Source organism: Argiope bruennichi, chromosome 10 (genome assembly GCF_947563725.1).
Source record: "Argiope bruennichi chromosome 10, qqArgBrue1.1, whole genome shotgun sequence".
In the NCBI taxonomy this organism is placed as follows: domain Eukaryota; kingdom Metazoa; phylum Arthropoda; class Arachnida; order Araneae; family Araneidae; genus Argiope; species Argiope bruennichi.
The window spans coordinates 127210596-127230584 of NC_079160.1; the positions used below are offsets into that span (position 1 = coordinate 127210596).

Below are 19989 nucleotides of genomic sequence, written 5' to 3' on the forward strand. Positions count from 1 at the left end.
TCCTCAATACTAAAGGCTTTTTAAATTCTCCACTAGATAAAAATTTATGTTTAATATTCCTGTCAAAAAGTATACTCAAAATAAATCTTAGTTGAATTATAAGAAATGATTTCAAACTTAGAGTTTTTATTTTAAAATATAATCTTATATTTTTAACATTATTTTGATAGTTTAATGTTATAATGCCACTTATTTCATTTACCACACCATACATATTTTTCCAAATACTTAAACTTTAACTTTGCAACTTACTAACAAACAAACAAACAATCATTATCTTCTCAACACGTGTGGTATTAATAATTGTAAGTAGGGAAAAACAACTTTTATGTTGAAAACCCCAATCGGTATATTTCGATCAAGCGTGTGGTAATTCATAAGGCATAATATATATTTCAACTATGCTTTGTATGACTGGTAAGTATAAACATGCTGTTCTTAAATCAAATTTATTTCATACAATCCAAAAGGAGTGATGATAATTGTTTTGCATTTGTACTCTTCTATCCTGCCTCATTTAGAAATATGTTTTAAAATTAATCAGTTTTAAAGTTATATTAATTTTTTTAATAGTTGATAAAAAATTTCTATCATAGAATATGGAATATTGATCAGAAGTCGTCTGAAATAAAAATATCTGGAAAAAAATTTCTTCTAATCATTTGAAATTTACAAATTATTTTGCAAGTTTTCAAAAGTTTTTCAGTGTAATTTTGACATGATATATTTTTATCCAAATTGTATTCGTTCTTATTATTGAAGAATAGATTAAATCTTCATATATCATTTACTTTTCTCAAAGATTTCACTTATGTTTAAAAGCATCAACTTTGTCACAAATATTTATCATAACATGATTTTATATTTGAAATGTATAATGGCATGACATTTATTGATTATTATTCTGGCAGTAAAGTTATATTTCATACCAATATTTCAACCTAACAACAACTGCTTTTATACTTACTATAAATGTTATTATAAATTGAGGGAATTTATTTAAAAAATTGTCAGGAACATTTAAAATATCTAATTACTAAATCACAAATAGTTTGAGTTGCCCAATAGTAATAATTTCAAATGATATTGAATGTGCAAAACAAATGTATCTTGTAATTCCAGGCTTTATAAATAAAAATAAAAAATCACATTTTAAAATAATGATGAATTGAAACTTTAAAAGCAATGTTTTATATTTTCAAATAATACAGTTATAAATTTCAGATTTTCTCTACAGAAACTCATATTTTAAAAGAGTTGAGGAATTAGCAGTACAAGCATGTCAAATATACATCTTAAAATAAATAATTTTTGCTGTCTAGTTGTTAGGACAGATTTTTGAATAAATATTTCATAATTAAAAAGTTAAAATTAAATTTTCACTAGCACAAAATGATATAAAGCAAACAAATATGTTCAGTGAAATCTGATTATTAGTTCTGTTAAACTGGAGATTAAGTCTACAACAAATGATCAAAATGTCTCTGCATAGGTAGAACACTTATATGTGGTCAAATTATCAGTAAATTTTATGAATATAAAGGAATATGCTTCTTTGAAATAATTGTCTTCTCATAAATATATGGCTTGGATGCCAATTTTAATCGAGTATGGTTAAGACTATCTATTTATTTTATAGTTGCAGTGACATTAACAGGTCTCACTTTACATTCATGATCATAGAGAAAAAAATTTATTTTAGAAATTTCTCTATTGTGCATATTTCCAGTTATTTCTAGTTTATTTTTTCTAAAGTAATTCTCATAATTGATTGCAAATAATAATAATTAACACTTAGATTTCCTTTTAGAAATGTTTGTAAAACTAAAAGAATTCATAACTGAATCATCTGTATTTGTTTTTATGTATTGCACATGATCTTAATAATGCTGCAAATTCGTTTTTTTTTTCTCTTTCTTAGACTTTTCAGAATAAATTTTATGTAAATGTTAAAAAACCAAAGTTTGTGATCATTTTTCCTTTATACGAAATACTTGGCTTTCAGTGTCTTTTGATACTGAGTAATAAAACCATACATATAATTTCATTGCATTCCTCTGAGTTGCTGTTTCTATTAAATTTATAAAGCTTTTTTTTTTTCAATTTTCTTTTAATTATGTAAGTTTAAAAAAAAAATTGAAGGAAAGGTTTCTATGTAAACTATACATTAAGATATCACAATAAAATAATTTTATCATAAACAGGCTTTGTAAATCACAAATCCTGTTTAGATCACTAAAAAAACTGCTTTTTTATATTATTAACTGCTTATTTTTTATGCTTATATTTTAAGAAAAATAGAAATCAAGATTTAAATCATAATTTTTATAGTAGTATATGCTGATTCTTATACTGCTTAAGCAAGATTTTACCATAATTATTCATTCATTTGCATTTAAAAAATCTACATTTAAATCTTTTTTTAGTTGTTTGATTTTTAATTTCTATATATTATTTTATTAAAAAAAGTATAAGACTTTATCTTTTATTAAAGCCAATAATTAAATTTAAACAAAATTCCTTATACTGATTTGCAAGCAGTTGCATGTACAAACAAACATAAAACTTTTATTTTTCAAAAGCAGATGTCTAAATTATATATATTTCTCTCTGTTTTTTTAATAATGTGTATTTTAGAAACAGATGAGCCAATTATGCCTGTGAAAGGAAAGCCCAAGTCTGGCAGGTTATGGAAAAGTGAAAAATCAAGGTATTGATAAGGAAAATAATAATAATAATAATTTAATTATTTTTGAAAAATCTTTAATATTATTGTGTTTTGTTTTTCAGAGTTGTAATGAAAACAATATGTAATTTTCTCTAATTCATGGTGGGTGGGTGAGAAATTGTTGGTAGATAAAAAATATGTTAACATATTTCAAAGTGGCTATATAAGATAAATTTGTTTCTTATAGTGAAAACTGCTAAAATTGAACTTTAATGGAAAAGTGACACAATAAATTATTTCATTTGTATAATAAGTTTTGATTGTATCCTAATTTTTTCCCATTATACATGTTTAAACAGAATTTTGTTTTAGATATCAATATTTTCGTTATGATAAAACTATATTTTAGCGAAAGCTTCTTGTAATTTCATGGAGAGTTTCCAACTGTTTCTGTAAAATGATATATCATTTGCTAATAGCTACATAATACTTTTAATTAAGTCTTTCTTCCTTGTTTAAAGAAAAAAATTAATGAACTATAATTAGTTAATTGTTTTTTTTTTTATAGTTTCTCATATACAGTTATTAAGAATAGCTTTCAAAATTATGACATTTTAAATATAAGTGATATTATATTAAATTATCATTAATTATATTTTAAAAACTGAGCATTTTTATTAATTTTATTATTTATAATAAATTTGAAAATGCTATTAATGAGCTTATTGGAATAGAATATTTCTCTAACAATTCTAAATATTCGATAATCTTCTTTGCTCTAAAATATATGATAAGTTGTTTGAAAAGTTTTACAAAGAATTTTATTTATAGCATCCAAAAATAATATTAATTTCATTATAAAAGTTCATCTATATAGAGGGTTTTTTTTTTTTTTTTTGCATGATATTTAGTAACATTTAAAAAAAGAATTAAATATTGTATTTTAAAGACCAGTAGAAAAAAATGCTATGAATGTTTATCAAACATACTTTATTCAATGAAAAAAAAATACTATAGTGTTTGATAATACCAGTCACTTTTTATATTATATATATTTTTAATTTATAATATTCTTTTTACTATTTTAATGCCTAGTCAATATTTTATACACTAAAAATTATATAGGGATTCCAAAAAAGTGAAACGAGTATTTATTTCCTTAAATATTGTAATTAGACATATATTTCGAAATACAAAGTTTCTTCAAATAAGATACCCAAATGTATATTTGTATATGCATACCCAAATGTATATTTTGTCTTCTGTAGAGCTATTCTTCTGTAATTATTATGCTATTATGCTATTCTTCTGTAATTTTATTCAACCATCAAAGAAAAAACAGTGTTAGTAAGTACTAAAACTTTTTTGCTGACACTTGTTGGCAAAGGTATAATGTTTCATGCTTTTATTTATGAAAGTTTCTAAAATATTAAAATTCAAATTTATTGATTACTAGCTGCCTTTGGCAGCCATCTGGTTTATCTGGCAGCTTCTGCTCAAAAAATTTTTGTGCTAATTTTGTTATGTAACTCTTCTTATAATAAAAGCTTTATGCTATTCTTCTTTATTATACATTTACCTTATTATCTTTCAGTTCCCCTGAAATTAAATAATTATAATAAAAGCTTTATGCTATTCTTCTTTATTATACATTTACCTTATTTTCTTTCAGCTCCCCTGAAATTTGAATTAAAGTCTAAATGTGTAAACTTAACATAATGCAAAAACTTTTTTTGCTGAAATCAAATGTGTCTTTGTTTAAATATTAGCACAGAATCGCTCGGCTTTGAAATTTTATGTATACTAAAAAAAAATGTATGCAATATCTCAAAAAATTATTCAATAAAAAATTTCTCTGATTCATCATAAAATTCCAATTTTTAATTTTACTTTCAAAGATGACATAAATAACAATATTTTATTTTATTTCGGTCAAAAATTATACAACTGAAGAAATAATATTAATTAAAATAATATTATTCCTTTAATCTCAAGAAATCACATTCAATGAAACATTCTTGTTGCTCCAACTTTTAAATAAATAAATAATATTAGCGTGCCTGTATTCGGCCACCAAGTTCGATCGACTTATAAATTTTTGAGCATCGTTATTTTAAAGCTATCAATAATTTCATTTTAAGCCAATTAGCATTGGGGAAACTAATTTGCATATCTTCTTTTAGACAGGCAGGGAAGTAGCCAAAAATCGCACGTTTTCATAAGATAATAGCATTCACATTTTCATAACTCACTCAGTTTTAATCACAATAAAGTGGGCATTTCTTTTTATTTAAAATGTTAGGATTTTAAGAATATTTTAATAAATAAATTAATTGGACCTAGTGTATCTATTTATATTGAGTAATTCTTGGAAATATTGTATATATATACTGTAGTACACATTAGATTACAAAAGCTAAAGGATTCAATTTTTGGTTGTCATATTGAAAAAAAAAAAAAAATGTTTATTTTTTGCTATGAAGTTTTCGTATTTACCGAAGTCTCTTAAATTTAAAATTTAAATGTTGCAGGAGCTGAAAGAAAATTAGAGATAAATACTGTACAGTGTACTGAATATGTATGTATGATGTACAATGTACTGAGAAAAATCTTTATGTGTGCATAAATGAATGTGAAGTGAAATATTTTACCAATTATCAATTTTTTATGAAGTATTTAATTTTTAAAATTTTTTACTATGGGTCCCCACTGAAGCCAAAGTGTTTTCGTACAATTCCCTCTTTGTTTAATGAAATTTTGTAATTAGAAGTATATGTATAGGTGCAACATTTAGGGAAATGAAAACTTGTTCCACTTTTTTCGAATACCATGTACACTGGTGTGCAAAACTTAAGCAACATTATAAATTTTAAGCAGATAGTTATGAAATTGTAGAAAAGGGGTTATTGCGATCAGTACAATGAACAAGGAATTCAGTAGAAAGGTGATGCGTATGGAAATGTCAGGAACAGAATATTATAGGCGATGTAAGTGTACGCAAAACCCGTGCGGTCGGCGCACGCAGCTCAAGACTACAAAGAAAGAAAAAATGGAGGCGTAGTTAAAGACATTTGCTTCTATTACGAATGAGTTCTTTCGTGAAATATAGCTATACTCTGTTTCACCCTAACTTGGCAGTGGTGTATATTCTAGGCATGCCGAATCACAGTCACTGTCAGGGGAACTGGGTTACTTTAAAGTACAAAGTTACTAGAAATGTAGATCGCTGGCGAAACTTTATCTCGCAAATTTTTCGCCAAATAGTAAATATTCATTTACTTTATTATATTATCACTTTATCGCAGAATTAATTGCTTCCTTATTTTCATTATTTTTTCAATATTATTGATACATTATTTTAATAAAAACATTAATGTTATTTCATTTCGTTTCATCGTTTCTCAAAAGAAAACTCTAAATCTTTCAATATTCGGTAAAGCGTAGTTCGGCTAATGTTTTTCGAAAAGATATCTGTATAATCGTTCGCATCTTTTAAAACTTTATCTAATGTTGGGATCTCATTTCTACGAAAATATGCATGGATTTTTCGTCAAATACAGGATAATGTAAAATCATCCTATTTTACAAGACCTGAATGTTTACCTACTGAGCCTGATCATTTCTTTCCAGGGGTACTTAAAGAACTGGATGCCTTTATTTCTTTTTTCAAAAGGAAAACTGTTCATTGCGAAACACCTGTAAGGTGCGAAACTTTATCGACGATTTGATTGATAGAATCTTGAGGGTTTTCTCGGAGTCGAGAATAAACGTTTAATATGTTTCTGCATGCTGCACTTTTGTTGGTTTCACTTGTCTTGAAGGTGTGCTCAGCGTAGTCGGTGATAACACTTTCTCTTTTTCAGACATTTTAGAAGTGAATAAAAATAACGAATCCAATAAATATTCAACAATCAAAACTAATAACTACTAATGTGATTAATAGTATCAAAAATATCAGCTGGTAAAAAAGCGAGAATAAAAAAGTACGAAAGATTATAATGGTTGCGACCTGAATGAAGCTGAGTTGGCGGAGGCGTAAAAGAAAAACGCGCCAAATATTTGACCTTGAAGACCGGTTCTAGCCAAAGTGGAATTCATTATGTCAATCTTTTAGCTTTATTCGTTCGCTTTATTTACAAACTACTTAACAGATAAGCACTTTTAACTTGAGAATAATTTTAAATACATACTGATTAAAAAAGGATTTCTGTAATTTATGATATTATTTGATAAATTTCTGCGCATTTTAACTATTTTAAAGTCGGAATTGATGGGGAACTCTTTCTCAACGCGGAGCGTCACATTTTCTACCTTTTACAATACTGCCAAGTTAGGGTGAAACAGAGTATAGGAGAAATCACCTGGACAACTTCATACGTGGAAGAAAGATCGGAAAGCTGGAGGAGGGGCGTAGTTTGTTCTGTATAGCTAAAGAGTTCGAATCAACACAAGTGTCGTTTCGCGTGCTTGGAAAGCCTTTTAAACTATAGGCGCAGTTGTTAGAAAGGTTGGTGTTGGCCGCCCTAGGAAAACAACTGTCGTGGGTGAACGATATATCGTTCTGCAGGCGAAAAGAGCACGATACCAGTCAGCAAGTACCATTGCTCAGCAACTGTGTACAGCAAGAGGGCTGCAAGTGTCGCGGTTTACTGTGGCCAGACGCCTTTACAAAGGTGTTCCATTCGTCTGTCGTCCTGAACACTGCATCCCTTTGGAAGTTGGCCGTTGGCGACACAGTTTAGAGTGGTGTATGGAGCACAAAAACTAGAATCTCTTCAATGGAGTCGTGTCCATTTTGCGGACGAGAGTCGTTTCAATGCCACAAGCGATTCTAAAAGCCAGTTTATTTGGGGAGAGGTCGGAACACGGTTTCATCCCAGTAACATCACGGAAAGAGACCGTTACGGCAGTCCTGGAGTTATTGTCTGAGGATGCATTATGCTGAACGGGCGTTTCCACGTTTTCGACAGAGGTTCTGTAACCGGAGATCGGTATAATAAGGAGAGGATCCTTCCCCATGTGCGTCTGTTTCGAGGAGCTATTGGATCAGACTTCGTTTTTATGGACGATAATGCGCGGCCACAACGGACTGCTGATGTTCAGCAGCTATTGGAAAGTGAAGATATCACTCGAATGGATTGGCCAGTATTCTCCCTGATTTAAACCCCATAGAACATGTGTAGGATGCTTTGGGGAGATGCCTTGCGGCTCAGTTACATTCTCCGGGGAATACCCAACAACTAAAACAGATGCTGATTGAAGAATGTACACTCTTACCTCAAGAGCTGATGGACAATCTGGTGCTGTGTATGGAAAGACGGAGCGAAGCAACTATTGCAATAAGGGGAGAGCATATCCCATACTAAGAAACATCTGCTTGCTGTTCTTCCTCTTGAACAGACTATCATGTGTAAAAATACTATAAGTTCAATCAAGCCTTTTTGTTTGTTTGTTTGATTCCATACTATATGTATCGTATTCAATTTTACACACCTATGCTTTCGTCATCGTCAAAATTACAAAATGCTTTCTCTCATTTCTGAATTTCATGTCTCTCAGATGATTTCTCGTGTAGTTATGGCAAAAAACACCTGTTGCTTTTGCACGCCAGTGTATATAAATATAAAATTTTATTCATATTTCATAATTTTTATAAAAAAAATTTTAGGTTTCGCAGTATGTGCCAAGTGAAACCATTGAAATCAAAATGGGAAAAGCGGCTCCAACAGCGACAAGAAAGAAAAGACATTTTGGCTCATCAGGCAGAATTAAAAGAAATAAAAGATCAGGAAAAAGAGGTGAATAAGTGTTTTTCCTCCCTTTTTTGAAACATCAACTTGTCCCTTTCATTTGGGGTATGAAATTTTATGTGTATTTTTTTGCAACTCTTTTAAGAAGAATAAATATGAAAGATATTGAAATATTAACATGAAATATTGTTTCTTAAGCACCCTGTTTATGATATATAGAAGGATTTATATAATATCTGGCACCCAACGAATCATCATCAACATAATTTTGGATACTACTACTATATATATATATATATATATATATATGTGTGTGTGTGTGTGTGTGTGTAATGATATTTTAAATCTTAATTTAAATTTAATTAATTTCCAAGATTTTATCTTAATTTAGCCCATAGTAACTTCATTCTAAAATATTCTCTTATTTCGTGATCCAATTCCACTTTCTCTACTTAATTAATTCAAGAAAAGCTTTATAAAATTGATGAATTGGCTAAACGCCGATACTTTCACACGCTCGACGTAAAGGGGTAAAAAATGTCCAGTAAGCACATTCTTTTTTAAAAGATCCCTGTGTTTCCCTTACATGTGATTGACATGCTTCAGAAATCCCTATCAGAATCTTAATAATATATTAGCACTGTGGAGAAATATTTTCCCTATCAAAATCTAAGGTTATATAAGGCGAGGGATAATTTATTTCAGCCCTTTTTCCCCACTTCTGCTTTTGTGATGCGCTGTGGCGGACTCGAAATGTCCGCGTCTTTGCTTGTAAATAATTATGCTTTCCCGATGGATATTAAAAATAATTTTAAAAGTCTCTTCATTGTCTTCAAACTGCTTCCTGCTTCACAACAAATAATGTTATATATATACCGGGTGCGGAATAAATTAGTGCAAACTTCAAAAAATCATAATAAAAAAAGTAATGCTCGAAAAAAAATTACGGTTTGCTAGAATATGTTATGCTTTTCGATTTTGTTATTTCCATTAAAAAAATGTATTTAAAAAATGACCGACAGATGACGTTCATACGTCATACCGAGACTGTTTATGCAAATCAGTATAGCTATAAAACACAAGGTTGGAAATGGATCTGTCATTCGAACCAGGAAAAGACCCAACTGATCCCTGCAGTTATAGACCCATATCCCTAGTAACCTCTGTCAGCAAAATTGTTGAACAAATAATTCTAAATAGATTAAATAATTACCTAGAAGAACATAATATTCTAACACCTGAACAATTCGGATTTCGCCGTAACCTGTCTACCACCCACCTATTAATTAGAACAGTAGAATTCATTGAGGAAGGTTTTGAAAATAAACAAAAAACTGCAGCGGTTTTCCTTGACATTCAGAAAGCTTTTGACAGAGTTTGGCAAGATGGCCTTATTTACAGGCTAATTAATTACAACATACCCCCACACCTTATCAAAATTATAATTTCTTACCTTAGTTACAGATCCTTCAAAATCAAAATAAACAATGAATTTTCTGAAGTAAAACCTTTTCATGCAGGTGTACCTCAAGGATCTAAACTAGGGCCAATTTTATTCTCCTTGTTTATTAATGATATCCCCAAGCAATTTAACACTGTGTTGTGCATGTACGCTGATGACACTGCAATACTAGCTAGAAACAAAAATCAAAATTTCATTACCATAGCTTTAAACTGACATATTAAATCTCTTGAGGACTGGTTCGTCGAATGGAAAATTGAAATAAATGCTAGTAAAACTGAAGCTATAGTTTTTAATAAAAATAACTGTAAAAAGAATCCCCCCTCCCCCAGTTAAAATTAAAAATCAAACTGTCCCGTGGTCTAAGGAATGCAAATATTTAGGCGTTACTTTAGACAGTAAATTAACTTGGAAACCCCACTTTATTTACACAGCTAAAAAGTTTCGAGACCTAACTCAGAAATTTTATCCCTTAATTTCTCGAAACTTCAAACTGAGTAGATAAAATAAAGTAGATAAAATAAAACTCTTATTTACTCTGCCAACTTGCTTCCAGTATTAACTTATGCCTCCCCTGTGTGGGGATATGCTGCCAAGACTAATCTTAGACTTATAGAACGCCAGCAAAATAACTTAATTAGAAATTCCTGTAATATGAAATACTACATGCCCAATACAAATATGTACTTATGCCTAGATTATCCCCCTCTTAAAAAAATTCATTTAAAAACTGCCACTAACTTCTTTAAAAACATGGATAAGAATAAAAATGAAGCAATAGCTAAAATCCCTAAATATAAACCATTCTACAAACTCTAGAAGACCCTGTAATATACTACTTTAATTTATCTCAGCCTTCTAGTTTTCTTCCTAACTTTTATTATTTCAAACTCAAATTAAACAGTATCTCAATAGCCAATTCTAGCTCACAAGCAGTAAAAACTTACTAAGCTCAACGGCAGCGTACCCCCGCACCCTCATCCTAATATCAGACAATCACAATGAGTCCTGACACTCGCCATCTCCAAATCGCCATCTCTAAGACGGCCACGGCAAAGTATAGACAGCAAAGCACTGTGAAGTCTATCCTTAACGGGGATAAGCCCCTACCGGGGCTAGGCGCCCCGTCAACCCAACCATCTGGATCTGTCATTCGACGCAGTAGCATGCTATCGCTACCGGATCGAGCATTAGTGGTTAAACTGTTCTAAAAGAACAGTGAATCCGCGACTAAAGCATTGCGACAGTTACGGACGGTGAAAGGAATTAAGGCGAAGAAAAACCCAATTTCATTGAATGGGATATTGAATTTAATTCGCCGTTTTGAGGAAACGGGAAGATTAGAGGATCGTCCACGAAGTGGCAGACCATCCGTCAGCGCTGACCGCGTCCCTGTTGTCCAAAGGGTCATGATAAATGTGGCAGCCGAGACTTCAATGGGGAGTTCCAGTGCATGTGAAGCAGTTAAAATAACAGGAATTACGGAAAGGTCGATCCGACGCATTCCGCATTCTGCCAGCAGATTGCGAGGAAAGACAAGCCTTTGCAACATGGGTGCTCGCACAAATGGAACGTGACCCACAATGGTTACTGAACATCATGTGGACAGATGAAGTCCAATTTTCATTGCATGGTGACGTCAATACGCAAAAGTCGTATCTGGGCTGCATCAAACCCTCGTGCGCTCACGACCAAACCACTACATTCTCCACATGTGACTGTTTGGTGCGGCTTCACTGCGTCCTTCATTTTAGGCCCATTCTTTTTTGAAGAGCGTTATCCTGTATCCGGTTGAAAAACCTGTTCCGTCACTGTAGAACGCTATCTTAGGCTTTTGCGAGACCACGTTATGCCTGCTCTGCAGCAAAGACGTGCGTTACCTTCCGTCACCTTCATGCAGGATGGTGCCCCTCCCCACGTTGCTAGTTCCATTAAGACGTTCCTCCTAGACAAATTCACTGAGGACAGAGTGATAAGCTGAGAATGTAAGAATGAGTGGCCTCACGATCTCCAGATCTTTCTCCAGCGGACTTTTGGTTGTGGGGATACCTGAAGTGTCGTGTCTACCGGGGCTTTCCTGCCACTTTGATGGAACTGAAAGATGCCATTCAATTGGCCATTAGTGGCATCGATGCCGAGATGTTACACGTAGCTGTAATAGGCGTAGTTACGCGCCTCACATGCTTAATACCTTGTGATGGCGGTCATGTTGAACATCTTTTGCTTTAAAATAAAATGTACTATAATGTTACTGTGCTCTGTTTTCCTGATTTTCATAAACCGTCTCGGTATGACCGTGTGAGCGCTATCTATCGGTCATTTTTAAATACATTTTTTTAATGGAAATAACGAAATTCAAAGGCTCTCTGAACTTATTTAGGCAAGCCGTAATTTTTTTCGAGTATTACTTTTTTTATTAGGATTTTTTGAAGTTTGAACTTATTTACGCCGCACTCGGTATATATATATATAATATTGAAGATGTTTCATGTTTAGCTGTAAAGAATTGAATGACTGGAATGTGATCAATAAATTGATTGAATTGAAATTATTGCATTTCATTCCTTTATTACAAAATTATTTAGGAATGGCTTTTTAATATTACTAAGCAATACATTTTCAAAAACGGTGAAACTAATTTACGAAAGTAAAGTAAAAAATAAAAATATTTGTCTAATTTGATCATTATGTGTTAATAGGTTTTCAGACTGTTGAATATGTTTAAAATTTATTGTTTATTATTTTATTTTATCATTCTTATTAATTCCTACATTTTTACTAATTCTTGCAACAAATTAGGTTCAAAAAGACATATATCTTTTATACTTTAAATTCTAACCTTTATTAATTATTATTATTATTATATATATCAGATATCATATATTTTAATACCCAACTAGTTTACTGAGATTGTTTGTTAATGATATCAATTAAATAATTAATTTACTAACTTTCGCTCTTTTGGCAAAATACTTAAAATTTCAAATTTTGATAGATATGTAACTCATATTTTTAAATAAAACGCTACACTGTTTTGTTCATTGTGAAATATATATCCCTAATTTTAAATAATCTCCAATTTATACAATAACTTCATTGTTAAAACTAAACATGTTTATTAAAAACTAGCCACCTTTTGCGACCAGCTGGTTCGCCAATCTTAATGTTCGTTAAAATTTTAATAGATAAATATTTTATGCAATTCCTATTTTAATAGTTTCTTCATAATATTTAAAACTTGAAATTTTGATAGTCATATAATTCACTCATAATATTATAAAGGTCTTCAGTCATAACATAATATGCATCTCTCTAATTTTCTGTTAGCTCCCGTAGAATTTATGCTTTAAATTAAAGTGGAAAGGATTAATCTGCAATTAATGCAACAATATTTTTTACTGAAACAAAGGATTTTTTTTTTTTTTTTAATAATATGATTACTGAAAACAGAGTTGATGAGTGTTTAAACTTTATGGGCACTAAAGAATGTCTTTCTTAATTTATGTAATATCTCAAGAATTTGTCAACAAAATTTTCTCAGATTCATCATAAGCAGATCGATTCATTAACAATAATTTTAAATTCATCAAACACTAAGAAAATAAATAAAATCGTTTAAAATAATCGGTCGAAAACAGGTTGAAAAAAACTACTTAAAAAACGATGTACTTAAAACTATAAGCATATACAAAAATATATAACTAACATAAATACAATTTAATTACAAAAGCATACAACTAACAAAAATAATTTTAATCAAATCCGCATCCGTTTCAATTTTAATCAAGTCTGCATTTGACTTGGGTTTCATTTGAAGTACTTTTTGTACCATTCAAAGATATTTTTTCAAACTAAAGTATGTTCATATTTATTTATCATCATTATTATTTCAATCAATGCAAGAATGAAAAAAAAAATTCATTAAAAAAAGTAAGTGCACATTGTCTGAAGCTATTTTTAAGCATTTATTTTTGGAATTTAGCATCATATTTATGTGTTTAGTGCAGTTAGAAATCTTTAAATAGATTTATATATTTATTTGACATTTTTCTTACTGTAATGCATTGATTACTTTTTTTGGTATAATGCATTATCTTTATTATAATTGCTTTATTCAAATATTTTTGGAAAATGGGATGATATACTCAATGTATCTATGGCTGCAAATAATTTTATTTTGAAGTTATCATCAATGAAAATTATTGAAGTTGTTAAACATAAATTTGTTTTAACTTTTCAGTGGGAGTGGTCTAATTTTTTGCTCATGCAAGTGCATATTGTATTTTATACAACAAAATATTTTTCTTTCATAGCAGTATTCATTTACAAATCATGAAATTTGTAATGTAATTTTATCTGAATTGAATTCGGTACAAGCTGCGGTTTAAATAACTGTAATACTTTTTAAGCTTTGATTGAGTTCTAGCATTAGAGAAATTCAAACAAACAAAATTAAAGACACAGCATTAGTAGAACTGTTGCCAGAAACAAATTAAATTTCTACAATTATTTTTTATTAGCGTAATCCATTTCTGAATAAATTCATAACAGCAAGATATTTCATAATAATAAGAAAGGTTAGAAAGGCAACTATGCACATGAAGAGTTAAAATTAAATTTTTATATTATTTCCAAATACTAAAATTATACTAATATCAAAGAAAGTAATGGAGAATAATGAGATTGTGTTGTAAAAAAAAAAAAAAAAAGATAATAATCTATGTTTACTGAAAGAAGACTATAAGAAAATTTAACAGCAGTCTTTCTTGTTAGTTTCTATTTATTATCATCACTGTCCTTGCATTTGAAACACTGAACTTTTATGAGAGAATGATGCTTCCAAATATGTCTATTACATGTGTTGCATCTTGTAATGGTGTGTAATTTAGACTTGCAATGCTTCATGCAAATGTTTATTAAAAAAAAACAAGGTGTTCTGGAAATATTCAGGATTTTACTAGCAAAAACTGTGGTTTGTTGAGTTATTAATAGGTTTGACTAATGTTTATAAAATTTGAACATTTATTCCAGCAATGTATTTGAGGAGTTAAAGGATTGGACAAGACACTCTTCTTATAACTCATATAAAAGAGTACAAAATACACATTTTGTCTATAGTATTGATGCCACATTTCTTGTAGAGTTATAATTAATGAATTTGTTCATGTAAAAAACATAGGAAATAAGAGATTAATTTTTTTAAGAAACGAAAAAAAAATGATGAAATATTTATTATTATTATTATTTAGTCAACATAGTGAATCCCCCCCATAATGACAAGTGGTTTCCTGTGATAATAGTAATTGTTTGTATTTAATAGTATAGTAATTGTTTGTTAATTAATTTCTGTATGACTTTCATTTGAAGAAATCAACTTTTACACAATCCTGTGAAGTGTTTGAAACTGCATAGGGATCACCTGGCTATGATCCACAGGAAATTTCAAAATGGGATCTATTTGCATCATACAGAACATTGATTTTTATTCCATATCTTTGAAGTTTACTTGGAATGTATTAGATTGATAATGGAATATGAAAGAGATGCAATATTTCATCAATTATAGAGAATTCACTCCACTTTAGTAGGCATTGCAGTTTCTCAAAAAAGATTCAAAATTTATTTTAATGTATTTTATCTTATCTACTTTATAACTTTCATTTCTTATTTTTCTGTTATTAAAACAATGACTTCCTGTTAGATGTAAAAATCTTTTATTACTCATGTTTTTTTTTTTTTTTTTTTTTTTTTTTTTTCATATGCCATCAATTGAAAATCTTTTTGACTTAGGCATGATCTCCTTTCTTTTTATTTCTGATTCAATAATCTAAAATATGCCTTTATTCTCTTGAGTAGTTGTGGTTTGCTTTCAATTGATTTGTATGTTCAAACATTTCAAAATTTCATCAATTTAATTTCATTTCCTATATTTCTGTTTTTTGATTCCAGAAAAGAAATGTTCTTCTGTGTTTTTTTATTTTTTATCACATAGCATATTTTGTTTAATGTCATTTAGTAATTTTATCTTTACTATTATAAAAGGCCTCATTTGAATCTGTTGTTCTGGATTGTGGTTGTGTAAAAATTGTTCAGAGTCACTGCTGATAATATGTCTATATTTCATTCTCTCAGATCTCCATCATTTTCTGAAAATCTTACTTGTTTTTCATTTTCTTCATCAGATTATTCTTGGAGAATGCATGATATACTTTAATATTTGATTAGCTTTGTGGCGTCATACCTAAAACTTCTTCCAACTTTTTTTGATTAGGTAGAGGAATTAATTTGCTGTAATGTACATTCAATATATGATAATCAAAATAAAATTTGTAATTCAAAAATAATAATATATATGAGTCTGCATTTTAAATAAGTTTATTTGGTGGAAAAAAAAAGGTAATATGAAATCAATAGAGATATCTAAATTTCACCTTAAAAATTAAGCAAACTTATTTCATCCTAAGGTAGGGATAGCAGGAAAAAATAATTGATCTTTAGTCACTTTTAACTGACTTTATCAGAACATTATATAAAATATTGCATTATAAAATTTGCACACAGATGCATTGATACTAAAAATATACTTCAGTAGGAGAAACTAAACAAAAAAATAAATAAATAAATAATAAAAAAAAATGAATGACATTTTTAATTTAAGGGTGTGATGGTTCAGAGCATGTCCAATTCTTTTTTTTAAATGAAGTTAGTTTGAAAATATTATAATCATTTGATTTGATGTTACCATATAAGACAACCATAAACAAATAATACCTATAAAATTTAGAAAAAAAAATATTAACTTTCAAAATGTATTTATTGATTGAGTTACTTTAAAATTAATTACATTCTAAAAAAGCAGCAATAAATTTTTACTCTCCTTTGACAGTTTGGTTTACACTTTCAAGTTAAGTTCGTAAACGTTTTTCATATTGAGAAGTAAATTAAAATCCATTTACATATAAAAATCTTCTTCTTGGATCCTTAAACTTTATATTCACTTTTTTTTATATCATTAATAAAAATTGCATTATTACTTATAATACTGTTTAATGAGACTCAAAATTTTGATTACTCTCATCTCAGTTGACACATTTTCTTCCTGTTTTGTTTTATGGTACTTTTTAACACATCTATTTATTACTTTCTGTTAATATAAAGGAGCATTATGTATTTTTAAAGCATTAACTTTTGAAGTAATCAGTGATATCTGGGTTAATATACAATTGAATTATTTTTATTTTATGGCATGGAATTATCAAGATGTTGCAAAATTAGTAATAATTACAAATGCATCTTGCAATAAATCTGTCTGTTTTTACACAGTTGAGAAAGCAGAGACGAAGGCAAAAAATTGAGCAGAAAAAGAAAAATGAACTGAAAAGTGAAGTGGTGCAAGTTGTAAGTTCTTTTTATGATATGTTTTTCCCCCTCACCTGTTCTATTAGTATTTTCCTCTTTTGTTGCATATTCTGTTTTAAAAATTATTCTTATGTTAAAGAATATTTTAAATCTTAACATGAATTATTTTTAAAGCTTTATCCAACTTATATTATAATACCTTAGAAAAATTCACTTTCTCTTTTTTTTTTAATGCAAAGAAAAGTCCCATCACACATAAGAACTAGTTCTTTAATCTCAAATTATTAATGTTGCAAGAAATTATTAAACATTAAATTATATTAGATACAGAATTTTTCTAACTGATTGATATAGTCATAGTTCAAAAGTATTTTCTATTAGGATGACAAATAAATCACAATTGTTGAAATTTCTTTTCTGTTAACTATATATTTTAAAAAAATTTAAAATGGTAAAAATGTAAGATATTTATAATTTGTATGCTAAAATTTATCATTGATTTTCCTCAATCTCATCAAAATATTTTGAAATCATGAAAAAAAAAAAAAAAAAGAAAGAAAGAAAGAACGAAAGAAAATGTTTTAAAGGAATCCTTAAGTAAATATAAATTGTTTCCAATAAAAATATTTTTATAAAACATATATAACTCATCTGTGAATATTATTCAAGGTCAAGCGTTTTTGTTTTGTAACAAATAAAATAATATAATTATGTTTGTGTAGAAGTAAGAAGTTGTGTATAAAGTATAAGTATTATATATATATATAAATAACTTGTTGATATATAATACTTAGACAATGTGTATATTCTGAAATTCTATCATATTTAAACCTGTTCTTGATGATATAATTAATTTATTTGACAAGTGGGACCATTTATTTTCACATGTATGAACATTAAAATTCAACACAAACAAGAAGGCAGATACATGCACAGTTACCAGAACACATAATTGGAAGAACACTAAAAGAAAAGTTCGAAAGTCGATAATTAAGAATTCCTACTTGGAACAATAATTTTTTGTTGACATTTTCAATTTCAATAAACCAAGATTTGACACTTTGATGGTGCTATGAAAGTAGCATATTATCATATTAAAACTGCAAAATAGTAGATATTCAGCACCTTCCTGCGACTAGGTCTATCCTATTATCCTTCCATACATTTTATACAGGCCTGGGAGGTTCTATGAAAATTATTTTAAATCAGTGGAATTTTAATTTTATAACCCAGCAATAAGCTGACTTCTATAATTTTTTTAATCATTATTGATAAGCATTAAATAGTAACTTATTTCTAATTTATCTCTAAACTTTGATAAGTGGAATTTTTGTTTACTATTTGATATACAAATGTGGCAGTGGGCTTGTGCAAACAGAAGATAATGTCTGTCATTCCATATATCATGTACCTTAAAAAAAGTTTAATTCTTTCATTCATAATTGCAGCCATTTTATTAAAAAATATTTAAAATAGTTTATACAGGAGATTAAAATAATTTTCATTCATTTTGATATGTGTAAAAATTTTATAAAGAAATAGCAAAAAAAATGTTGAATTCCATCTAGAGTAGCTTTTCTTGTTATCCTTTGTAAAATGCACAAACAAAATGTGCAATTTTTAATAATTTAGCTTTCATACTGTACATCGAATATAGATTTTACAGTAAAATTTGCTGATAAATTGTAGATTTTTTTATTAATTAGTAGTACTACCAGCAATATTTCTGTCTTGAGTTATATATTACAATGTAATGAATTGGTCTAATGCATCCACTTATCTGCATGATGTGTTTTATTCTGTTTTTTACTTCATTATTTTAAAAAAATTATACTTCCCATTTAAAATTCATTATCACTTCCAAATATCCTTTCCTGCGTATGTATATTGTATTAAATACTTGTATACATAATTTTAATTTCTTTTTCCCATCCTTTTATAGATAAGAAATACTGCTAAAATCAAGCGCATGTCAAAGAAGAAATTAAGAAATATTCAAAAGAGGGATACAAACCCTATGCATGTAAATTCACAAAAATAAATGCCTTTTATGTATTTGTCTTTTTAGAATTAAATAATTTTTGTTATATTGGTGGTGTGTGAATGTTAATTTAAATTTTGAGTATCATTTTTATATTTAATTTCTAATGAAATTTTACAGATCAACTTATAATAAACTTCAAACGCAGACTTTATTATTTTTTTGTACAGTTTACTTCAGTTCAATTTTTATAATTATTGCCATTCTTATGCATAAAATATTTCATTAAATCACAAATGTAAATCTCAAACAAGAATTTCAAGTATGGATGATCTTTTTTTGAAAAAACTGCTATTTATTTTTCTGGTCTGTTTAAAATTTGATAGAAATCTGGAATTTTTTTTGTAAGGACCACTTACAAAATCTCATCCATCTGTTCCAAGCATTTTGAATTACCATATTCACACACAAACATAGAAATTTAACAAAAATTGTTTTGAATATAATATTGTCTCTTTGTATACTTCTCGCATAGGAAAGTAAAAAGGAAGTTGAAACCAGATAATATGGCTTCAACATTCGTTTACCATTCTGTGTGTTCTAAATTTCAGAATCTGAAGTATTCATATTATAGCTGGTATAATTAATTGTTCGATAAAAACATCTTAAAGCACAATCACACAATTTATTTACAGATTAAATATATGTACGCTTTGTAAATTACAAAATAACACTCAGAAGCATTTATGGTATAAATGATAAATTTAAA

General features: G+C 28.6%; 1 protein-coding gene across 1 annotated transcript; it reads left to right on the forward strand.

Annotated features, from left to right (window-relative positions):
• The first annotated feature begins 258 nt into the window (after positions 1 to 258).
• Positions 259 to 19328, forward strand: LOC129987811 (coiled-coil domain-containing protein 86-like). Its single transcript, XM_056095748.1, has 5 exons — positions 259 to 417; positions 2638 to 2710; positions 8337 to 8466; positions 17204 to 17278; positions 19182 to 19328. Exons 1-5 carry the CDS (start codon positions 402 to 404, stop codon positions 19278 to 19280), a joined length of 393 nt encoding a protein of 130 aa, XP_055951723.1. The 5' UTR covers positions 259 to 401; the 3' UTR covers positions 19281 to 19328.
• Positions 19329 to 19989: the final 661 nt, after the last annotated feature.

Excerpts from the sequence above, each read along its gene's own strand:
- LOC129987811 (XM_056095748.1), top strand. Across the intron at positions 8,467-17,203 it reads TAAAAGATCAGGAAAAAGAG|TTGAGAAAGCAGAGACGAAG; the intron begins GTGAATAAGTGT and ends GTTTTTACACAG. Across the intron at positions 17,279-19,181 it reads AAAGTGAAGTGGTGCAAGTT|ATAAGAAATACTGCTAAAAT; the intron begins GTAAGTTCTTTT and ends ATCCTTTTATAG.